This window comes from Meles meles, chromosome 12, assembly GCF_922984935.1.
Source record: "Meles meles chromosome 12, mMelMel3.1 paternal haplotype, whole genome shotgun sequence".
NCBI classification, from domain to species: Eukaryota; Metazoa; Chordata; class Mammalia; order Carnivora; family Mustelidae; genus Meles; species Meles meles.
This window is the reverse complement of record NC_060077.1, coordinates 57,206,318-57,225,490: the sequence shown is the minus strand read 5'-3', so window position 1 is coordinate 57,225,490 and position 19,173 is coordinate 57,206,318. Positions and strand designations below refer to the sequence as shown.

The 19,173-nt window shown below is 40.6% G+C and overlaps 1 protein-coding gene across 1 annotated transcript in view; it reads right to left on the bottom strand.

The window, feature by feature from the left end:
• Nucleotides 1–19,173, bottom strand: part of ASXL3 (ASXL transcriptional regulator 3) — a 160,310-nt gene that overhangs the window by 82,962 nt on the left and 58,175 nt on the right. The window contains 2 exon segments of the mRNA XM_046024359.1: nucleotides 3,286–3,405; nucleotides 4,373–4,490. Of these exon segments, the coding sequence (XP_045880315.1) occupies nucleotides 3,286–3,405; nucleotides 4,373–4,490 (238 nt within the window).

Genomic DNA, 19,173 nt, shown 5'->3' with positions numbered 1-19,173 from the left:
TCAGAATGATTTCAACAGGTTAGGAGTTATATACAGGTACCTCTACCTAGAGAAGTCAATGATGGTTCAGAGCACATTTCTAAAACTATGTGAATTAAATGTCTGACCCTGATGGGGAGAACACCAGGGAGAAACAGCTCTCCCTGTCTGGCTGGCTACTGGATGTTGGCTGGTTCATCTTTCTTTGCTGTGTCTGCTGCTATACAAGAATGACCCTTCCTAGGAGCACAGGACCATTGTAATTCAAGGGTGTGTAAGCATGCTGAAACCTACAGGATGCCTCATTCATCCAAACTTACTACCCCTTCAGCTACCTAAACACAATTCATTCACAACTCATTCAGCTCTTACTAAACGAGAGGGACATAATGGGTGTGGGGAGGACCTAAAGACAGACAGGAAGGTCACTGTACCCAAGGGATTAACAACTTAATGGCAAAGAGGGGAGAGCAAAATGTAAATAAATATGCCTCAAGGAATCTTAAATTCCATTCCGATTTGAAAATCTTCACAGCATTGAAATTCTTTTACTCTGTAAGATTCATAGGGTCACAGAACATCAAAAACCATACTTTCTAAAAGATATATGGGGTATTGTCTAGAAAGGGTTACATTTAAGACTTTTTTTTTTTCATTTCATTCTTCCATTTTTTTCACTTTTTATTTTACAGTGCTGGGCCTCTACTGAACGCTTCCTAAGCACCACGGACTCCTTTGGCGCAGAATAAGTCATTCCCCCTGTTGCTTGCTGCTTAGGCATTGGTCCCATTGCTTCCCGGTAATCACCTTCAGCTTCTCTTGGCAGTTTTTTGGTTCTTTTTTTTTTTTTTTAACCTTAATGGACTTATTTTAAGTCACATCTTCTTCCTCCATCTGCCTGATTTTACAGGATCAGACAGGAAATCTTAGAGTTGCTAGCTCGCCCTTCTCCTTGTAACTAGAGAACCTGCATTTTAACGAATGTGGTGGACTCATCACGTGACAGAGGGTCTGCTGCTCCTCTGTGATGTCTGCAGGTCCACAGTGAGGGCTGGATGACATGACATTCAGACCCTCAAGGTAATGGTCTACACTTTGGAGCTAGCTATACCCTAGCTAGTATCTTCGCCATCTCAGTTACAGAAAACCTCCCTGACACCCTCTGGACCTCAGTTTCTTCAGCTGAAAAATGGAAATAACTCTACTGTACATAACTGTAGCAGTACTAAATGAGATAATTTATCTCAAAAGACATAGACCACTGCATTAAATATGGGCAGTAATTATGATTTCACTTCTACATCCCTTCATTAAGGTAGCTTCCTTATTTCATTACTTAAGTCTTTTTTTCTTTTAAAGTTTAGGTTAAAATGAACGCAGTGGTCTCCTTTATCAACTTTTTAATTTGCTAACAAGTCAGCTGAAATAATCTGACAATACAATTTTTAACATGTTAGATAGTTACTGCCACTCAGGGCTTCTAGGTTACAATGGTTAGAAGCTCCTGACTAAAGACCTGAACACCTGGCAGGATCCCAAGGAATAATACACACTCTTCTTGACTCCCAATCCTGAAGTTAGCCAAGTAATTACATAGGGAGGCCCTTGTGCCTTGAATTTTTTTTAAACTCATGCTATGGCATTGATTTTACTGAAGTTGGTAGCAGGCCATTTTTAACTGAAGGTCACTGACTTTTAAATTACTTAGGGTATCATAACATGGCATTTTTGTTTTTTAAGATTTTATTTATTTATTTGACAGACAGAAATCACAAGTAGACAGAGAGGCAGACGGAGAGAGAGGAGGAAGCAGGCTTCCCGCTGAGCAGAGAGCCCGACGCGGGGCTCGATCCCAGGACCCTGAGATCATGACCTGAGCCGAAAGCAGAGGCTTTAACCCACTGAGCCACTCAGGCGCCCCTTAACATGGCATTTTTTTAGTACATTCTTTATATATCACTCTCCCATTATAGTTTTCTATTTTAGAAGCTACTCCTATTAAAGTACTTACTTTTCAACCCTCAGAAGACGAGAAAAAACAATAGCATATATGTAAGTGAGGTTATATACAGACACACACTCATACATTTTGGGCTACACAAAAAACTATAAAATTATTTAGCCTTGGAAATAATGCAAAAGAGGTAATTATGCTACACACTAAGAATGTAAAACAAAAATAAATTCTGCTTCCCTAAAGAGATCTTATCTAAGGATATATAAATCCTATTCAAAGACTTTTTATTGAAAGCATGCTCCCAGGGTTTAGCAAAATTCCTGGTATACAATAGGCAATCAGTAAACTTTTATATGTAGTATATAGTAAGCCTTTATTATATACATAGAGAGAGACGGAGGGAGCGAGAGAGAGAGAGAGAGAGGGAGAAATTAAGTAAAACTCTTACTTGAATTTTATAAACAGATGAACTGCAAATAAAAATTACCCTCAGTTGCCAAGAAAGTAAGTGGCAGAACCAATAATAAAAGTTCAGGTCAGTAACTTTTGAGTTTCTACCAACCAGTTTACAGAATGTTACAATGATACAGGTCCTTATCATGACCCTTCCTCAGAGGTGGACTAACTGAGAGAGAGAAGTGAAGCCATTAGGTCCAGACAACCAGCAAGGCAGGTTCGGGAGAGAACTACAATGTTCAGCTCTGGATAGGTTTATTTTTGTCTCTAATTCTCATGTTACGCTTTCCCTGAATGCTGCTGTTGAGTTCCTGAGGCAAACGACCAGGAAGGAGCTCTGCAGAAGAAAACCTGGTGCCGACCTGCAGGACCCAGGGACTGTGCCTCCTATACTTCTCGGCAATTTTACACTAGTTCTTCCGACAAGCACTGCTGAATATTTCAAGCAGCACAGATGAAAAGCAAAGCAGAGCAACTTGACGGCAACAGACCCCAGTGACAATGTCCTTGATGGCTGAATGAACTCTTTCCCAAAAATTGCATTTTTTCCTCCAATACAGTATATTCTGATAAACTGAAGCCCAGTTGCAGCAACAAAATATGGCACGGTAGATAAAACCATGACTTGGCAGATCACTTCTTTACTACACTGATCACTTTAAATCTCCTATCTGTACCCAATAATATCACTTATAAATTCAGCAATATGCTTAAGCCCAATCTGCTGGAACTGTATTTTCCTGTTTGGTATCTTTTTTGGTTTAGATAAACTGGAAAGATTGTTAAGTTTCCCTGTTTAACCATTAAAAAATGTTCTAAGAATTTTCCATCATTTCATTGAAAAAGATATAAATCTCTAAAATGTGAAATGTCATAGTCTATTGAACACTCACCCAAACCAGACTTTTTTAATCGTTTTAAGTGCTGACTTGTTTGTTTTCCAGTGGGAGATTTCTGCCCATGTTTCATTTCTTTATCTGAACTGTCTGCTTCACCATTTTTAGATTCGGATCCTAAAAAAAGGAAATAGTTATTATGTCATTATCTTCTTCTTGCTGTCCTTGAAAAGAAAAAATCCAAAATTATTTCAAAAACCATAGATATAATCTCCTTTTCTATAAGTTAATTCACTACCTTTGGCCACAATCTGATTCCTCTGCTGGATATAAAGAGAAAAGCCCAATAAATCAATCAAACAGAACAAAAAGCCAGAACAGATGGCCTAATAGTGAAGTCAAAAACACTTTCACTGATCTGATAGCTTTTAAAAGAAACACTCAGATCCTTTGTAAAAACACCCGGATAAGCTTCGACAATTCTATACCATTTAGAGACAATGCAAGACAGACAGAAACATGAAGGAAGAGGAGAAGCTTGAAGAGCAGGAGAGATCATACCTTTCTAAATAACTTACCATGGAAACAGGACCAGAAAATGCAAACATCAATCTATAATAAACAGAATGGTACACAGCTGATAAAGTGGCAGAAGGTGAATTAGAAGGAAAGGTCAGGGTTGCGCTGAGGTGAGAAGAGTGTTCCCCGAACACAGAAACTAATAAAGGATGGCTGATTTTTGCAGCAGAAGACTGGAAAACAAATTCACACTCACGGAAGAACTGCTTTTGATGGCATTACGCATCAGCATGTGGTCCACCATTAAAGTGCAACATTCAAACAAAAGCCAAAGCAACAACAAAAAAAATCCACGGCGCGGTACCACACATTTCCTTACACCTATTGACATGAGCAAATGAAGTCCTTTGATGATGAGCGCGCTGGTGCCTTTTAGTCTCTTAAGAGCGAAATGCCCTATTAGTTTGGACTCACTGGAAGAGTCAAAAGTATATTTAAAAAATTTAAACCGAAACCTCAAGTAGAAATATTATTCGGTTGCAGAGCAAAGTCCTGACATCACTCTCAGTGAAGAAGTCTCCTCCGGGAAGAAACTGGCCAAGCATACAGTATCTTAGCTCTTTACCTGAAGGCGAATCCGACTGCTCATCAGACACCTTTAATGGTGTCAAAACAACACGAGGAACAGTCTTGTTTACCATCATTGAGACTCCATTTCTTCTCTTCTGCTGCTGCCTCAAAGCCTACAAAACATGATAATAAAATGTCACGTAAAAAGATAGCCAACATGATTTCTCCTAATTGAATTAAATGATCCATTCGCCCATCATTAGATACAACCTCTTAAGAGACTTAAATTCCACAGAGTCACTAATTTGTCCTGATTCTCAATAGTCATCTTCATGTCATTTTCCCTCAAAAGCAGACGCTTTGGCAAAGGGCAGCTACCTGAGCCCATTTGGAGTATAATTCTGAAAACAAAGCAGCGCTTAAAGGTCTGTTCTACCTTAGCCGTGTGGCCTGGGAGCCCATGCAACTTGAAACCATGACTCCCAAGTGAAAGAAATGTAAAATAAATGTTTCGAGACCGGGATAAAAATAGATGTGTCTGCACTTCTCTTGCAGGTGCGTCCTCTCCAGTGCACTGCTCAGTCAATCAAGTTAACACCGAGTGTCGTCAGTATGTACGGCAGGTAAGGACTACGGTATTGACGCACTCGCTCAGCCGTGGGCAGCGCTGCACAGAATCACTGAACATGGCAGGAATCATTTACTTCTGTGAGGGAATCAGTCCTAATCTTGGAAACCTTGCAGCACTTGGCTTCTGTCTGCTTGACTTTGGGCATTAACCTTCAGAACACAAACATGACGGCGTTCTGGCAAATCCAGGAAGAAAAAAAAAAATGGAGACGAGAATAAATCTCTCCAAATGGGAGTGCTTTGTGTTTCATAAATGAATCAACTACGGTGATGATAATGTAATAAAAGACATTTAAAAGTTCTGAAATACAGCTTATCCGGCGGATCGCTTTACACAGAAAATTACCTGTAATAAAAAGGGTCTTCAACACGTGAAACTGAAGAGACATTAAATTCACAGTTACAGGGATGCTAAAACTCCTCGGAAGGTTAAAAGGCTGACCATAGACAGCCTCAGACATTTTTATTCCTGGCTTCTGTGTCATTTCGACCAATTTTATAACAACTCAGCTGATTAATGTTCTTCGACTAGAAGTTGTCACAACCGCCTAAAATACTGCCTGGCCCGTTTATCCCCCGCTGTCAGAAACACTGTCATTTTATTTGCAAAGGGTATTAGTTGAATGTCCAACTTGTAGATCGTAAGATTTAGCAATCAAATAATTATAGAAGTAAAAAATTAAATGCCATTTAGATGCGAGAAGGCCTATTCAGATGAGATTTAGAATCGGATGGAAAAGTGGATGGCTTGGAAAATCCATTACCAATGATACTGTTGGCTAAGGATAACACAAGCGACTTCCCTTCAGTTCTGATATCTGCTGAGCTCTTATAAAGTAGCAGGCACTGGGTGGGGGACAAGGGTTACAAAAATGAACAAAATGCCCTCCTCCTCGCCTTCCTCTTGCTGTCAATAATGTATTTAATGAGCATATGCGTGCTATCAAATATTTAAGACATTTACCCTTTCTTTCCTCCAGGTGTACACAACTGCATTAAATCTGCACAGCCCGGTGAAGAGCTCAGAGCACTTTATAGACATTAACCCATCAGTCCAACAATAAAACAGAATGAAGCAACACGGTGCCTTATATTACGATTAAGTCCATTTCTGCCCACTCCGTAAGACAATAAAACTTGCACAAAGAATGATTAACTTTTAGGAGTCTATACATCATGCCCACCAACTTCTTCCCCTGGCAATCCAAGTGGGTATTTTAAAAGCATTCGTTTTATGTTAGGGTGGTTAGGTACATATTTGAAAATAGTGGTTAAGAAAAAAAGAGGTGAAATAACAAAGGGCCTACCTAGAACCTAGAATCATAAAGATGACAAGTCTTTTTATAGCATTTGTGCTAAATAATTATTAAAGTGATAAAAATTCCTCCCTCGGGGAGTCAAGATGGCGGAGAAGTAGCAGGCTGAGACGACACCAGGTAGCAGGAGATCAGCTCGATAGCTTATCTAAACATTGCAAACACCTACAAATCCAACGGGAGATCGAAGAGAAGAAGAACAGCAACTCTAGAAACAGAAAATCAACCACTTTCTGAAAGGTAGGACTGGCGGAGAAGTGAATCTAAAACGACGGGAAGATAGACCGCGGGGGGAGGGGCCGGCTCCCGGCAAGCGGCGGAGGAATGGAGCACAAAATCAGGACTTTTAAAAGTCTGTTCCACGGAGGGACATTGCTCCAGAGGCTAAACCAGGGTGAAGCCCACGCGGGGTCAGCGTGGCCCCAGGTCCCGCAGGGTCACAGAAGGATCGGGAGTGTCGGAGAGTCGCAGAGCTCGCAGGTATTAGAACGGAGAAGCCGGCTGCAGAGACAGAGCCGAGGACTGAACTCTCAGCTCCGCGTTACCTTGAACTGGTCGCGGGCTGGGTGAGCTCCGAGTGCGGCTGGAGGCTGGGGATATGGGAGTTATTGGGTGCTGTCCTCTGGGGGCGCACTGAGGAGTGGGGCCCCAGGATCTCGGCTCCTCCAGGCCGGAGACTAGGAGGCCGCCATTTTCATTCCCGTCCTCCGGAACTCTACGGAAAGCGTTCAGGGAACAGAAGCTCCCAAAAGTGAACCCGAGCAGATTACTTAGTCCGGCCCCCAGTAAGGGAGGAGCAATCCCGCCTCCGGCAAAGACACTTGAGAGTCACTACAACAGGCCCCTCCCCCAGAAGATCAACAAAATATCCAGCCAGGATGAAGTTCATTTATCAAGGAAAGTAGGTTCAATTCCTAAGACAGCAGCGCAATTCCAGAGGAGGAGAAAGCAAAGCACGGAACTCATGGCTTTCTCCCCATGATTCTTTAGTCTTGGCGGCTACTTCAATTTTTTTTCTTTTTTCATTTTTTTCTTTTTTCTTCTTCTGCTAAATTTTTTAAAACTTTTACCCTTTTCTTTTTTAACGTTTTTTGACTAGTTTATCTAAATATATATATTTTTTATTCCTTTTTAATATTTTTTCTTTATTTGTTTTATTTTTTAAATTTTTTTCTTTTTTTTTCTGAACCTCTTTTTATCCCCTTTCTCCCCCCCCCACAATTTGGGGTCTCTTCTCATTTGGTTACAGGGCATTTTTCTGGGGTCTTTGCCACCCTTTTAGTATTTTATTTGCTCCCTCATATCCTCTTATCTGGACAAAATGACAAGGCGGAAAAAATCACCACAAACAAAAGAAGAAGAGACAGTACCGAAGGCTAGGGACCTAATCAACACAGACATTCGTAATATGTCAGATCAAGAGTTCAGAATGACGATTCTGAACATTCTAGCCGGACTCAAAAAAGGCATGGAAGATATTAGAGAAACCCTCTCTGGAGATATTAAAGCCCTTTCTGGAGAAATTAAAGAACTAAAATCTAACCAAGTTGAAATCAAAAAAGCTATTAATGAGGTGCAATAAAAAATGGAGGCTCTCACTGCTAGGATAAATGAAGCAGAAGAAAGAATTAGTGATATAGAAGACCAAATGACAGAGAATAAAGAAGCCGAACAAAAGAGGGACAAACAACTACTGGACCATGAGGGGAGAATTCGAGAGATAAGTGACACCATAAGACGAAACAACATTAGAATAATTGGGATTCCAGAAGAAGAAAAAACAGAGAGGGGAGCAGAAGGTCTATTGGAGAGAATTATTGGAGAGAATTTCCCTAATATGGCAAAGGGAACAAGCATCAAAATCCAGGAGATGCAGAGAACCCCCCTCAAAGTCAACAAGAATAGGTCCACACCCCGTCACCTAAGAGTAAAATTTACAAGTCTTAGTGACAAAGAGAAAATCCTGAAAGCAGCCCGAGAAAAGAAGTCTGTAACATACAATGGTAAAAATATTAGATTGGCAGCAGACTTATCCACAGAGACCTGGCAGGCCAGGAAGAGCTGACATGATATATTCAGAGCACTAAACGAGAAAAACATGCAGCCAAGAATACTCTATCCAGCTAGGCTATCATTGAAAATAGAAGGAGAGATAAAAAGCTTCCAGGACAAACAAAAACTGAAAGAATTTGCAAACACCAAACCAGCTCTACAGGAAATATTGAAAGCAGTCCTCTAAGCAAAGAGAGAGCCTAAAAGTAGTAGATCAGAAAGGTACAGAGACAATATACAGTAACAGTCACCTTACAGACTAATAATGGCACTAAATTCATATCTCTCAATAGTTACCCTGAATGTTAATGGGCTAAATGCCCCAATCAAAAGACACAGGGTATCAGAATGGATAAAAAAACAAAACCCATCAAGATGTTGCCTACAAGAAACTCATTTTAGACGCGAAGACACCTCCAGATTTAAAGTGAGGGGGTGGAAAACAATTTACCATGCTAATGGGCATCAGAAGAAAGCTGGGGTGGCAATCCTTATATCAGATCAATTAGATTTTAAGCCAAAGACTATAATAAGAGATGAGGAAGGACACTATATCCTACTCAAAGGGTCTGTCCAACAAGAAGATCTAACCATTTTAAATATCTATGCCCCTAACGTGGGAGCAGCCAACTATATCAACCAATTAATAACAAAATCAAAGAAACACATCAATAATAATACAATAATAGTAGGGGACTTGAACACTCCCCTCACTGAAATGGACAGATCATCCAAGCAAAAGATCAACAAGGAAATAAAGGCCTTAAATGACACACTGGACCAGATGGACATCACAGATATATCCAGAACATTTCATCCCAAAGCAACAGAATACACATTCTTCTCTAGTGCACATGGAACCTTCTCCAGAATAGATCACATCATGGGTCACAAATCAGGTCTCAACCGGTATCAAAAGATTAGGATTATTCCCTGCATATTTTCAGACCACAATGCTCTGAAGCTAGAACTCAATCACAAGAGGAAAGCTGGAAAGAACCCAAATACATGGAGACTAAACAGCATCCTTCTAAAGAATGAATGGGTCAACCAGGAAATTAAAGAAGAATTGAAAAAATTCATGGAAACAAATGATAATGAAAACACAACAGTTCAAAATCTGTGGGACACAGCAAAGGCAGTCCTGAGAGGAAAATATATAGCGGTACAAGTCTTTCTCAAGAAACAAGAAAGGTCTCAAGTACACAACCTAACCCTACACGTAAAGGAGCTGGAGAAAGAACAAGAAAGAAACCCTAAAGCCAGCAGGAGAAGAGAAATCATAAAGATCAGAGCAGAAATCAATGAAATAGAAACCAAAAAAAACAATAGAAAAAATCAATGAAACTAGGAGCTGGTTCTTTGAAAGAATCAATAAGATTGATAAACCCCTGGCCAGACTCATCAAAAAGAAAAGAGAAAGGACCCAAATCAATAAAATCATGAATGAAAGAGGAGAGATCACAACTAACACCAAAGAAATACATACAATTATAAGAACATACTATGAGCAACTCTACGCCAACAAATTGGACAATCTGGAAGAAATGGATGCATTCCTAGAGACATATAAACTACCACAACTGAACCAGGAAGAAATAGAAAACTTGAACAACCCATAACCAGTAAGGAGATTGAAACAGTCATCAAAAATCTCCAAACAAACAAAAGCCCAGGGTCAGACGGCTTCCCAGGGGAATTCTACCAAACATTTAAAGAAGAACTAATTCCTATTCTCCTGAAACTGTTCCAAAAAATAGAAATGGAAGGAAAACTTCCAAACTCATTTTATGAGGCCAGCATCACCTTGATCCCAAAACCAGACAAGGATCCCACCAAAAAAGAGAACTACAGACCAATATCCTTGATGAACACAGACGCAAGAATTCTCGCCAAAATACTAGCCAATAGGATTCAACAGTACATTAAAAGGATTATTCACCACGATCAAGTGGGATTTATTCCAGGGCTGCAGGGTTGGTTCAACATCCGCAAATCAATCAATGTGATACAACACATTAATAAAAGAAAGAACAAGAACCATATGATACTCTCAATAGATGCTGAAAAAGCATTTGACAAAGTACAGCATCCCTTCCTGATCAAAACTCTTCAAAATGTAGGGATAGAGGGCACATGCCTCAATATTATCAAAGCCATCTATGAAAAACCCACCGCAAATATCATTCTCAATGGAGAAAAACTGAAAGCTTTTCCGCTAAGGTCAGGAACACAGCAGGGATGTCCATTATCACCACTGCTATTCAACATAGTACTAGAAGTCCTAGCCTCAGCAATCAAACAACAAAAAGAAATTAAAGGCATCCAAATTGGTAAAGAAGAAGTCAAACTATCACTCTTTGCAGATGATAGGATACTATATGTTGAGAACCCAAAAGACTCCACTCCAAAACTGCTAGAACTTGTACAGGAATTCAGTAAAGTGTCAGGATATAAAATCAATGCACAGAAATCAGTTACATTTCTGTGCACCAACAAGACAGAAGAAAGAGAAATTAAGGAGTCAATCCCATTTACAATTGTACCCAAAACTATAAGATACCTAGGAATAAACCTAACCAAAGAGGCTAAGAATCTATACACAGAAAATTATAAAGTACTCATGAAAGAAATTGAAGAAGACACAAAGAAATGGAAAAATGTTCCATGCTCCTGGATTGGAAGAATAAATATTGTGAAAATGTCCATGCTACCTAAAGCAATCTACACATTTAATGCAATCCCCATCAAAATACCATCCATTTTTTTCGAAGAAATGGAACAAATAATCCTAAAATTTATATGGAACCAGAAAAGACCTCGAATAGCCAAAGGAATATTGAAAAAGAAAGCCAAAGTTGGTGGCATCACAATTCCGGACTTCAAGCTCTATTACAAAGCTGTCATCATCAAGACAGCATGGTACTGGCACAAAAACAGACACATAGATCAGTGGAACAGAATAGAGAGCCCAGAAATCGACCCTCAACTCTATGGTCAACTAATCTTCGACAAAGCAGGAAAGAATGTCCAATGGAAAAAAGACAGCCTCTTCAATAAATGGTGCTGGGAAAATTGGACAGCCACATGCAGAAAAATGAAATTGGACCACTTCCTTACACCACACACGAAAATAGACTCCAAATGGATGAAGGACCTCAATGTGAGAAAGGAATCCATCAAAATCCTTGAGGAGAACGCAGGCAGCAACCTCTTCGACCTCAGCCGCAGCAACATCTTCCTAGAACAACGGCAAAGGCAAGGGAAGCAAGGGCGAAAATGAACTATTGGGATTTCATCAAGATCAAAAGCTTTTGCACAGCAAAGGAAACAGTTAACAAAACCAAAAGACAGCTGACAGAATGGGAGAAGATATTTGCAAACGACATATCAGATAAAGGGCTAGTATCCAAAATCTATAAGGAACTTCGCAAACTCAACACCCAAAGAACAAACAATCCAATCAAGAAATGGGCAGAGGACATGAACAGACATTTCTGCAAAGAAGACATCCAGATGGCCAACAGAGACATGAAAAAGTGCTCCACGTCACTTGGCATCAGGGAAATACAAATCCAAACCACAATGAGATATCACCTCACACCAGTCAGAATGGCTAAAATTAACAAGTCAGGAAATGACAGATGCTGGCGAGGATGTGGAGAAAGGGGAACCCTCCTCCACTGTTGGTGGGAATGCAAGCTGGTGCAACCACTCTGGAAAACAGCATGGAGGTTCCTCAAAATGTTGAAAATAGAACTACCCTATGACCCAGCAATTGCACTACTGGGTATTTACCCTAAAGATACAAACATAGTGATCCGAAGGGGCACGTGTACCCGAATGTTTATAGCAGCAATGTCTACAATAGCCAGACTATGGAAAGAACCTAGATGTCCATCAACAGATGAATGGATAAAGAAGATGTGGTATATATACACAATGGAATACTATGCAGCCATCAAAAGAAATGAAATCTTGCCATTTGCGATGATGTGGATGGAACTAGAGGGTATCATGCTTAGTGAAATAAGTCAATCGGAGAAAGACAACTATCATATGATCTCCCTGATATGAGGACATGGAGAAGCAACATGGGGGGTTAGGGGGATAGGAGAAGAATAAATGAAACAAGATGGGATTGGGAGGGAGACAAACCATAAAGGACTCTTAATCTCACAAAACAAACTGGGGGTTGCTGGGGGGAGGTGGGATTGGGAGAGGGGGAGGGGGCTATGGACATTGGGGAGGGTATGTGCTATCGTGAGTGCTGTGAAGTGTGTAAACCTGGCGATTCACAGACCTGTACCCCTGGGGATAAAAATACATTATATGTTTATTAAAAAAAAAAAAATTTGGAAGGGGAGGCGAACCATAAGAGACTATGGACTCTGAAAAACAACCTGAGGGTTTTGAAGGGTCAGGGGTGGGAGGTTGGGGGAACAGGCGGTGGTTAATAGAGAGGGCACGTTTTGCATGGAGCACTGGGTGTTGTGCAAAAACAATGAATACTGTTACGCTGAAAAAATAAATAAAGTGGAAAAAAAAAGCTAAAAAAAAAGAACAGGGACACTTAAAAAAAAAAAAATTCTGCCCTCAACTTTTACAGCTGAGAGGACTGTACTCTAGACAAATTAGTAGTTGGACAGAAAGAAACCATGACAGAGATGAGATGATAATAATAATAATAATAATAATAATAATAATAATAGGTGCCTGGGTGGCTCAGTGAGTTAAGGCCTCTCCCTTTGGCTCAGGTCATGACTCAGGGTCCTGGGATCAAGTCCCGCATCAGGCTCTCTGCTCAGCAGGGAGATTGCTTTACCCTCTCTCTGCCTGCCTCTCTGTTTTCTTGTAATCCCTCTGTCAAATAAATAAATCTTTAAAATTATAATAATAATGGCAACAAGAGCCCATAGCATCAAGGTGGAGCCAAGGTAGGGATAGAGGAATACTAATCAATATTGAGACCATTCAATGATATTTTTCTAAATATTTATTTCCTGCTCAGAAATTTGGATAACAATTTCGAAATACAGTATTTTTTAAATGCTGCAATGAAGCAACGTATCCATAGGTGACCAACACTAAATGCCCACTGTATAAAAAAAATTGTCTTAAGTGTATTTAAAATATGCATATTTTCTGTTTTACTTCTGAAAAACATGCATTCTATTTGACCCTGAATAACATTTCTAGGGGCGCACAGCAAAAGCTGGGAGGTCGTTTTTTTCCTGTGAGGCTAGTCAGAGCAGTTCAAGTAGAGAGCTGCTCAGCAAACCTGAGGAGCATCCCAGGCCAGTTATCCGAAGGGGCATCTTGATCACAGTTACTGATCCACAATCACTCCAGGCTAACCTGCAGATGCCAGTTCACTTCCCAGAAAGCAGGATTCATCGGACTCTGGAGACAAGGGACAACTTCCAAGCAGATCAGAATGTGGGTGGAGATGGAGAAAACAATGCACAGGAGCTAAGCTGTCTGGGACAGAGTGGGCTCCGTGCAGGAGAACTCTGGCACCTCCCATGTGCGTGAGGCGGGCGGTACAGCGACCCCTGTGTTATAGTGATTCCTGTTCACTTGCTGGAGGGGGTTCCTCCTGCAAGTAAAGAAGCTAACTGTCCATGGGGTTTTGGGTTGTCTAACTCGATTTGTGCAACTAGGTGCACAGCAATCACTCGAACATATGCTGCAAGTCTCCTCACAGTGCCCTGAGAAATGGGCAATGCTTTCTGGACACTGGGGTGAGACAAAGAAAGAGGGAGAAGCTGAAGTAGTGAGAAAAGCACACACCCATGGGGGAGGCAGCTAGTACTCAAGAGATGCAACACAACTGGATTTTAAGGTGATTTTTCCTGTGTGTTTTTTTTTTAAGATTTTATTTATTTGACAGAGAGATCACAAGTAGGCAGAGAGGCAGGCAGAGAGAGAGGGGGAAGCAGGCTCCCCACTGGGTAGAGAGCCCGATGTGGGGCTCGATCCCAGGACCCTGAGATCATGACCTGAGCTGAAGGCAGAGGCTTAACCCACTGAGCCACCCAGGCGCCCTGATTTTTCCTGTTTTTAAACAAAGTACCAAGCAAAACAAAGATGACTTTGAGCTAAATTCAGCCTGAGGGCACCAATCTTTGAGACCTTCTACACGCCATTCCCAATGCTCCTCACCTCCCCAAATAAATGGGTCCGACTGTTGCCCAACAGGTGTTAAAACCCCCCTCTTCTAATGTGCTGACTTGCAGAAAATTGGGGACCGGTGCAGAGGCATCTTAATAACTGTGTGAGGTGATGGGTAAGGGCAAGGTTGCAGAGTCAGAGAAAGAAGGAACTAAGCAGCTGAGCATGCTGGGTAAATTACTTGCCTAAAATCTCCCTATGAAACAAAGACTATAGTGTTGGTGAGTTATTTTAAATAGGAAATCCATAGAATAGTATTTAATACTATTTGTAGCACATAGTAAATATCCAATAAATGTTACTTCTTATATGATTGACCTATTCCGCAATGACTGCGTTTTTTGAGGACTTACTCTGTTGTAGTACACTGCAGATCCATAGCAACGAACAAGACCAAAAAAAAAAATTGCTTTATTTTATATTTTAGCAAAAGACTCACAAGGAACCACATAAAATAAGCACAATAATTTTACACACATACAAGCACTAAGATTATGCCAAGACGAGGAGGTAGAGTAACTGGGGTGGGAAGAAAAGTCTCTCGAGAGGTGACAGCGGAGACGAAACCCGGATGACAAAGAGAACCGGCCACGTGACTATGGCAGAATCTCCAGTCAGGGAAAGAGACGGTATTAAGACCTCTATCGAGAAAGGTCTTCGGTGGTTCAAGGAACAAAGAGCTGGGGTAGCTCGGAAGAAGGACTAGGAAGAAATGGAAAAGAATTCCCTGAAACGATTGCCGTGGGTTTATTAGGAACAGGAGATTTATGTTCAAAGCAAAGGCAGCTCCACAAGCCCGGTCCCTCCCCACAGCCTACAGGGAGCACTCTAGCACTTCGGGCCCAAAGATGCCGCAGAGGCCCAGCCAAGAGAAAGCACCGTGTGTCTTCCACCAAAAAAGCGTCCTTCGCCTTCATGCACTGCTTCAGGATACATTTTCAGGCTCCAATGCATGAAGGACGTTGCGTCTCACACCTTGGACAAGCTTCTTAACAGTTCTGAGCCTTTGGAGCAATTTAGGGAAGGGGGTCCTGAAACACCCTGGGAAGCCCTCTGCCTCAGAGCCTCTGCCTGAATTCTCTTCCGTGAGTGCTGTGCTCTTCCCTCAGACGACCAACCGCATGGCTCACCTCCTCATACACTTGAAACTTGCCTCATGGCCTTAGCCCATTTGGGCTGCTCTATCAAAATACCCCAGGCTGGGTAACCTGTAAAGCACAGAAATTCAGTCTCCACAGTCTGGAGGCTGGAGGCCTGAGATTACAGTGCCAGTGTGATCATGAGAGGCCCCCTCCGCTGGATTGTGGGCTTCTCCCTCGTTGCACCCTCACATGGCAGGCAGGGGCCAGGGAGCTCCGGTGGGGTCTCTTTTGTAAGAACACGGATTCCATATATGACGGCTCCATGCTTGTAACTTAGCACCTCCCCAAGAGCCCATCTCCCAATACCACTACACTGAACCTTAGGATTCCAATATATGAATTTGAGGGGACATAAACATTCAAATAATACACTCTTTACTGCTTTTCCCGCCATATTCTCTATTCCCATCATCCACTCTAATTTATTTCCCCCTATGGAAAATATATTATACTGTGTAATGTCATTTTCTCTTCCCTTCCCCAACCCAGAATATAAACACTGAAAGACAGGGATTTTCGTCTTTTTTGTGTTCACTGACATATACCCAAGTGCCCAGAAGATTACCTAGGCTACCTGGGTGTTCAATAAATAATTACTAAGGATAAATAAAAATTCTTAGAAATAATTTTAATAAAAATAGAAAAGCCCTCTTCTCTCTTTAAAATATATAAGTGGTTTATTCAAAAGGCAGAAATCAGCATGAAACAATCAAGAAATAACTTTATTCTCCTAATATTGCCTTACACATTTCTGACCAATTTCCCTTTCTTGTTTCTGGACAGTATTTTACTAGAACACATAGCTTCTTGGGTCGCCTTCAAGTATTTACACAGTCTCATTTTCAGGCTTAAAGATATGAGGTCTAATATGAAGCCTTCTTTCTGCTCTCCCCAGGGTACACATATGTCTCAGCTCAAAAAACTTCATTAGCAAAGAGATTCCTGATTTTACTCTTCCTCCATTTCCTTCCTCTTCTTCTAGGTGCCCCAGGATCTGAGTTTAAAACAAGGAGAAAAAGAGGTCAAAGTGTCTCACCTAGCGTTATCATAGTCACAGCATCACAATCTTTGGGGAGGCAGAAGGCCAGCTGCTAGATTTGTATGGTGTACATTATCTAGTTATACAAAGGATGTTAATCATACATCTATTATCTAGTTACAACTTTATATATAGTTATTATCTAGTTATAACTATATAGAGGGTATATATCATGTATATATTTGTGTGTGTGTGTGTGTGTGTGTGTGTGCCTCCTAACAGTGTGTGAGACAACAGGTTTCCTTCCTGGGAAAAATTCCACCCTTCACTAGTGTTTCTCTCTGAGTCTTCCTCTCACTGAGACTGTACCTCCCTTCACCAAGATAGAGAGGATGTAGCAGAGCTCTATCCAGGTTTATAAAATCCATTTAATTAATGCTCCTTCAAATGACTCTTGAGCTATTTTCTATATTGGCTGTTGGGGGACAGTCCAGGGCCATCTGGTGTCTCTCACTAAGTCCTCTGATATTGTGTCTAGCACTCTCTTTACAATAGGTACACTTCTATCCCACTGTCCTCAGCTTGGAGCTTTAGCTAAAATTCCAGAAGAACTAGAAAATTCCCATTTGACATTATATGTTACAAATAATAGAAGCTAAATGCAATTTAACATTGTTTAAATTTGGATATCCCACAGCCTGGAAAATATAAAGCCATGATTAGATTAAGAAAATAAGACTAGAAGGGTCACTTTAATTTTTTTTTAAGATTTTATTTATTTATTTGAGATAGAGAGAGCACAAGCAGGGACAGCTGCAGGCAGAGGGAGAAGCAGGCTCCCTGATGAGCAAGGAGACTGATGCGGGGCTCAATCCCAGGACCTGAGATCATGACCCAAGCTAAAGGCAGATGCTTAACCAACTGAGCCACCAAAGCATCCCTAGAAGTGTCACTTTAGCTGGTCATGGGAGGTTTGCTTTGCATAAGTCTACCCTGAAAGGGGAGATTTTATTTTGTTGTGACAAATTATGAGAGGTGGTTTTTTCTATTACATACCAAAGGTCTCAATGAGCTAGAGGTGGCCCTGTTGCTCAATCTGTAACATGGTTTTATTCTGACACTGACATTACATAAATAAGACTTACTGTATTCGTCTAGATTCATTTGAGGGGGGTGATGTCACTGAAGTACTTTCCAACTACTCAAGACTTAGTTCTAGTTTGGAATGCTAATGGAATATCTTATTGAACATCTTTAAATCCTATAATTTCAAATCCAGAGAGAAATGCCATCAAAACTTAAATCAGGGTGTTTGGATGGTTCAGTGGGTTGAACCTCTGACTTGCTCAGGTCATGATGTCAGTGTCCTGGGATCCAGGACTACACTGGGCTCCCTTCTCAGCGGGAAATCTGTTTCTCCCTCTCCTCCTGCCCCTCCTCACCTTATGCGAGTGCCAGACGTATTTTCTCTCTCTCTATCAGATAAATAAAATCTTTAAAAACAAAACAACATAAACAAGAAGAAGGCAAGTGTAAATGCAGTCTACTGTGAAGGAATGTACCTTTAAGCTGCTCACGTCTGTAATGTCCAACACGACCAAACCCCACAGAGAACATGGTATTAACCAAGCTTAATACTTCCAGGTGTTATTCAGTATGAAAGAAATGTATAGGCTTAAACTTGGAAATAAACTTATTTTTTAAAGGAAACACATAACAGAGCTAAACCAGTGAGGGAAAACTAAAGATCCTATCATGTGTCAGTTACAATCCTGGCTTTAAGCAAAAAGATAGAAATCAAAAGATGAGGGCTGAGCATGCTTTTCTCTAGACATGTATTGTGATAGTCTCTTATAAAAAGAAAGAAACAACAAAAAAAGTCAACCCTTTAAATATACATTTTATTTTTTTCAACAGAAAGCTTGTCAGATAACTCTAAAAAAATTGGAATGTTTTCTCATTTCTACTGTAATGAAAAATAAAATAAAACCTAAAATCACAGGCATTTGTGTTAACTTGGAATTTGCATAAACAAGTAATGCCTGTTTTATTGTAATAGGAAAACAACACTAACAATGTAACTTAAGAATGCACTGAATGCAATAAGCCCTTCACTAAAAAATCTGAGAGTATCACATGCTGTGAATGCTAAAATAATTAGAAATACAAACACAGAAAACAGTTGGCTGAGTCAGGCACTACCAACTTGCACTGTTGCTCTCAGGCTAAATGTCAATGCCCATGTTCAAGAAACTGCTATCGTGCAACATAACCTTTGGAATTTCATGGTATTGGTCACACATATAAAGCTAAAGCAAAATACCAACACCGTATCTGCTTTGTGATAAGAGGAGAGGGCAAAATATCTGCGCCTTTATGAATAAATTCTACCACCCTAAATAAACAACGACGTCGAATAAAACAACAGCAACAACATAGAAAGGTTCTGTTCTACACCATGTTACATCCCATCGTCACAGAACTCATCCTTCCCTAATCTTTTATTTGATTCTGCTGTTTCAAAACTTCCAAAATTTAATCTTTCTTAATCCTTCCTCTTTAA